A 6,000-nucleotide genomic window follows, 5' to 3' on the forward strand; every position below is an offset into this window, starting at 1 on the left:
AGTTTACTTTGGTCAGCAGTTCAGTGTGGATCCCCCAAATGACACATACATCTCCAGTGGCCACTAATAAATGGTGCCTCAGTAGCCTAAGGTGTAATACATTAGACAAATGAAAGAGATTTATCCTGTTAGATCATGTATATCTCGGTAAAAGATATGTTAAATAATCCACTCGTGTCTCTTTACCAGAGTTATGACATCTTGACTTTCAGAGCATCAAGAGATACAATAAACTGTCAGTATTTCTTTTGGATAGGCAAATACTACATGATATAACAAGAACTTATTTTCAAGGTTACTGTTTTGTCAATTACAGGTTATTGAAATACAATTCTAAGTGGCTTAACCAAAACAAAAAAAGAGGGAGGGAATTATATTGATTCTGTGCTGGCTTTATACATGGTTAGATTCAGATGCCAAAATGGTATCAGAAACCTCTCTCTCCATTTCTGAAGTCTCCTTTTATCTAAGTCAACTTAAAATTATTTTCAGTCAGCTTCTTCCTCTTTCCGTATAGTGACAAGATAGGACTAGTAACATCAAGCTTGTGTTCTGCTAGATTAAACGCACAGTTACTTCCATCCCAACAATTTCACAGATTCTTCAGGCTAACTCTTATTGGACCATCCTGTGTCATGTGCTCAGTCCCAAATCAGTACCTGCTACGAGTGTGGAAAGTGTGATATGCAGGCTTCTTAGGTCATGTGTCCACTTCTAGAGGCATTGGAAGGTGGTCAGCCTTACCTAAAGTACATGGCACTCAGAATGAGAGAGGGTTATTTCCTGAAGGAAAACTGAAGTCTCTTGTTGTAAGGAAGATCGACGTCAGCTGACTGAGTGAATGAAATAGCAGGTATCCACAATTGATAGGAATTGCTTTGAAAATGTAAAGCAGTACATATATAGTGTATAACATGGCAGCCCTAAATGAAATAGTTCATACTATTAATTGAGCTATCTTAAATTTTACTGGAACTTGTTCTGCATTTATTTTAAAGTATCGCTTTATGAAATAGTTCAATAATTTTCCTGCCGTGATAATGAAGAAATACGATGCCTACAGACACTGTCATTCTTTTTTAAGACCATAATGAATTGGGGTTCTTATTTGGCAAAGGAGTAAATGTGTTTTTCTTAATGCTTATTTTTAATCAGAAACGTATCAATATTAAAGCCTACCTATTTGGTATTTTTAACTCTTTCCATGGGATTCCCATAGAGGTTCTTTTGTGGTTGCAAATAGAGAAACAGCCACTTCATTACTTTTTTTTCTGAAAAGTTGATGCTAATAAAATTAGTATAATTATACTGTTAATCTTACTTCATGTTTCTTTGATATAACAATTGTAAGTCTAGGAATAAGCAGAATTTAAGTAAAATTCTTTTCTTTAAAAATAATACCATTATTTAAGCAGATCATCACATCACTACTAAAATGGACTTAGATTTGAACAGGAACTCTCCAACACAGAGATAACAGAGCAACCTCATTGGGAATGTCTGACAGTAAAGAATAGGCTACTGATAGTACAAAAATGAGACATGATCATCTTTCAAAGATTTTCTTATCCCTTCTTCTTCCAGTTAGGCTTTCTGTCTCCTTTGTACCCTTTATATATTTCTGTACCCACACTTTTAAGACTTGACTGCACTGACACATTGACACATCTGTTTTCTATAACTGATCTGGAAGTTCCTTAAAGACAGAAACAGTGCCATATGTATCCTTTATTTCTAGCTCCCAACACAGGGCCTGGGCCACTCAATAAGCATTTCATAGAAGATTGGGTGGATGGTAGCAACTGTAGATCATAGTTCTGAAGGGAAAACTGATTTGTAACTGTCAGGAATATATCTGGTTTAGCTGATACATGTTACACCAAATAATTGTATGCTGTTTAAGGTCCAGTTTTTCTTTCTTTCAGTTCTTCAGAAATAAGAATATTATGTAAGTCAGTGTGTTAACAGACTTTACCAATGAAAATGAAGTCACAGATACAATTAAAATTTGCTGTTTGTCATATCAGTGGGGATGCAAACACAGATTTTCCTTTTTTAAAAAATAAATTTATTATTTATTTATGTCTGCGTTGGGTCTTCGTTGCTGCACGCAGGCTTTCTCTGGTTGCAGTGAGTGGGGGCTACTCTTCGGTGCAGTGTGCGGGCTTCTCATTGCGGTGGCTTCTCTTGTTGCGGAGCACAGTCTCTAGGCACACGGGCTTCAGTAGTTGTGGCTTGCGGCCTCTAGAGTGCAGGCTCAATAGTTGTGGCGCACAGGCTTAGTTGCTCCGTGGCATGTGGGATCTTCCCGGACCAGGGCTTGAACCCGTGCCCCCTGCATTGGCAGACGGATTCTTAACCACTGCACCACCAGGGAAGTCCCGGAGATTTTCCTTTAGGTAAATGCTGTATTCCTATATCTAAGAAGTAAGCAAATAGGTTATCTCACATAATTCTCCACACTCCTTTCCTCCAACCCCCACCCAATCAGTGTTCAGTTGCCCACCATCTCCAAGCTTCCACACCTGTGTCTCACTGCTTTTTGGCTCTGATCTGATGCATAGGGTGGAAATAGAACACTACTCTCTCTGAGATATTATACAAGTGAATTAATTTTTCTTTTTGTCTCAACTTGTTTTCAGAGGGTCTCTTTCCTCTCTGTGTCCATATTAGATTAATATTAAATGTGCAAATAAATATGGATGTATTTTTTAACTTTTCAGAGAAAAAAGTGTAATTCTAAGAGGTTTCCATGTCCTTGTGTCAGAAATAAAAGTTGGGTAACTTTCAGTGGCTAGGCTACTAAGTATATTTATTAAATTTGGAATTTAATAACTTACATTTACATTTTCTTTAATTTTCTAATTTCTAAGATTATTCATTGTAAGCAGAATTATTCCTATCTAAAGTTGATAAATGCTACATATTACAAATATTAATATGCAATCACTAATGTCTTCTATTAAATCATAACACACCTTTATATGTGGACAAATGTCAATTATACCAACAAAATTCGGAGGCCAGATCAGTATTTGGTAAAACAACAAATACAAATATGTCTGACAGTACTTCATATAAGATTATTTCAAATAGTTAAAACTAAAATCCAGAAAATGTGCTTACTACATAAGGACATCTTTAATATAAAGATAGATGATGTGGTGTAATTCTTTAATTTACAAAGATACATATTTTTTGGAAGATGTTTACTTTTATGAAAAGTTCACATACTATTTCTGAAATATATGTTATTTCAGAATTTTTGAATATTTAAAAGAAAGAAAAATGATTAAAGGGAAAAATTTTAAAAGGAAGGACAAGGTAATGTGCTTGTGTAAGTAATATAAGTACTGTGCACATATCTGCAAGTTCTTTTGGAAGCATAAACTAGTCCTAGAGTTAAAAGAAAAGGTTATAGGTGCAATAAATATAGTATGAGACTGGTATGCAGTGTAGTAGAAATTAACATCATCTTCACATACCTTATACAAGCTTAAGGTGATTTTAGAGTGGATGTTATAAAATTATATATTTCATTACTTTTTATTGACAGTCTATAGGATAGTTCCCATAATTAACCTCTCATGTGCTGTTCTCTTCGTGGGTTATAATCATACAGGCAGTCATTACATTGAGCAAAACAGCAGTGATATTAAAATTTAAAATAATTTAAGAACAGCTCTTTTGAAAGTCTTGGTTGATTAATATATTTTTCTTCATAAAAAAATTACATTGAAACACCTCAATTTGTCAGTATATAAATGTTTTCAACGATATTGTTTCGCAAAAATGTTTCTCATTTTCAAAAGAAATATTCACAAAATATAATCATATTTAACATTCGGATTTTTAAATCCTTAAAAGTAAATTTTCTTAATATTTTATGTGCACAGGATAAAATGTAAGGATGATTCTAATCTTATAATTGGTGTAAGATGTAATCATGCTTTAACTTTCTAATTATATCACTTTAACATATTTCAGCATTTCAGACGAATAATTTTCTACCAAAAAGTCTGTGAACAAAATTAACAAATTAACATGTTAAAAAAATTATTTCTCAGTCTACTTCTTGAAACTGAATGCACTTAATCAGGGGAATATGAGGGATATATTTGACATTCCGAAGAAATGTCTCTAGAAAATTTAGATTTTTTTCAAAAAAAATGAAATGATTATATAGACAAATCATAATGAAACAAAACTCTACTGTGACTATAAGTTATATGTGTGGTAAGAAAAGTTGTGTGGTATGTGTGTGTGTGTGTGTTTAATACATGTAAATATATTTATGAGGTAACCCAGTCTAGAATTTGAATTTATACTTTCACTGCTTGCTACCTTCCTAAAAATGCATGGCTCTATTTTTAAAAAAAATATCCGTACCCAAATCTGTGTTTTAAAGATAACATGACAATACTTGCTAAAAATTAACTAATGAGATATCTCATAGATGATCTCAACTAAATTTCTGCTCAAATTTCAACAAATATTTCAGCCTGCCCGTTTAAATGTCTGGGACAAGGAAAGCAGTTCCTTCAGTGCTTTGTCAGTGACAGAATATTCACAATTTTTTATCTACCTGATGAGTCATAAAACAGTGTCATATGTATCTTTGTGCTACCAAAACATAACTTTAAATGTTAATATCTGTATTTTAATTTTAAGGATTATAAAAATAACATACTGATTTTATACCTCTTATAATAGTATTTGATTATGACTAAATAAATAAAAATATGCTGGGTTTTGTAGCTGAATGTTTCAGAACAAATTAGCTAAAATGCCTATACTTCGTACAGTCACATTGAATCGTTGTAAGTATTCATGTGACTACAGTAATTTTCAGTAACCTTTGACAATATGGTTGTAAGCTGTTTTTAAAAATGTAGCTATTACTGCCAAAAAGAGAATGATCTACCTAATCAAAATAGTCATTTTACAAATTTAGATAGAACATCCATGTAATATCATTCTCAAATAGCCCCTAACCTACCTAAAAGCAATTGAAAATTTTTATATTATTTAGAGATATTTGTTATTTTTATAAAGTTATAGGTTGGTGTCAGTTTAGTTGAAAAACTAAAATACTACTACTAATAAATATATTGACCTCCATTTCTGAAAATATTAGTCATAAAGTAAGTAAGGTATTGAACAACACAAAAATTACTAGGTGATAAGGAACATGAAATTAATGTTTTAAAGGGACTCAAGAACTTTCCTACTTTTTATCTTTACTAACTTTGCTTTATAATCCTCCACTCTTTGTTTTTATATGTTTTAGAGCAAAGATATTCTTACAGCTAAGTAGGTGAAGGATCATCCACAGCATTTTGATTTTGGAGCCATATAAAAATGTTATCATTGATGAAATGTTATGATTTCCTCTCTTTTATAACTTCTGCAAAATTCACAGAGTCAAGGAAAATTTTTGTTCAATAATTTAAAACCGAAAATTGCCTTTTCCTTTGAGAAGTCTAATTTTACAAGATAATTGTATTAAAATGTGAAAAATGTCACTTTAGAAATTGTGATATTTGTATCTTTCATAAATTATGTTTAAACTAATATTCAATTTACTATTTTACTTTTTCTAGGATAGCAAAGTAATATAATGTATGTGTGCACAACAGAAGTATTATTTATACGTATTTTTTTTAATTACAGGTAAAGATTATAGTTCCCAACAGCACAGCAGGTCTGATAATAGGGAAGGGAGGTGCTACTGTGAAGGCTATAATGGAGCAGTCAGGGGCTTGGGTGCAGCTTTCCCAGAAACCTGATGGGATCAACCTGCAAGAGAGGGTTGTCACTGTGAGTGGAGAACCTGAACAAAACCGAAAAGCTGTTGAACTTATCATCCAGAAGATACAAGAGGATCCACAGAGTGGCAGCTGTCTCAATATCAGTTATGCCAATGTTACAGGTCCAGTGGCAAATTCCAATCCAACCGGATCTCCTTATGCAAACACTGCTGAAGTTCTGCCAACCGCT

The 6,000-nt window shown here is 32.9% G+C and overlaps 1 protein-coding gene and 1 long non-coding RNA gene across 6 annotated transcripts in view; both read left to right on the forward strand.

The window, feature by feature from the left end:
• The window catches only part of LOC309625149, a 583,598-nt gene that overhangs the window by 194,729 nt on the left and 382,869 nt on the right, over positions 1 to 6,000 (forward strand). The gene's annotated exons all lie outside the window — the stretch shown is intronic.
• Positions 1 to 6,000, forward strand: part of NOVA1 (NOVA alternative splicing regulator 1) — a 142,228-nt gene that overhangs the window by 131,846 nt on the left and 4,382 nt on the right. For all 5 annotated transcript variants that reach the window (XM_082388612.1, XM_082388611.1, XM_082388614.1 and 2 more), the window contains one exon: positions 5,674 to 6,000. This exon is cut by the window's right edge and continues 4,382 nt beyond it. In XM_082388612.1, coding sequence (XP_082244738.1) covers positions 5,674 to 6,000 — 327 coding nt within the window. The remainder of the gene's footprint in view (positions 1 to 5,673) is intronic.

The sequence above is a fragment of the Balaenoptera borealis genome, assembly GCF_965194805.1.
Source record: "Balaenoptera borealis genome assembly, chromosome: 3".
Lineage (NCBI taxonomy): Eukaryota > Metazoa > Chordata > Mammalia > Artiodactyla > Balaenopteridae > Balaenoptera > Balaenoptera borealis.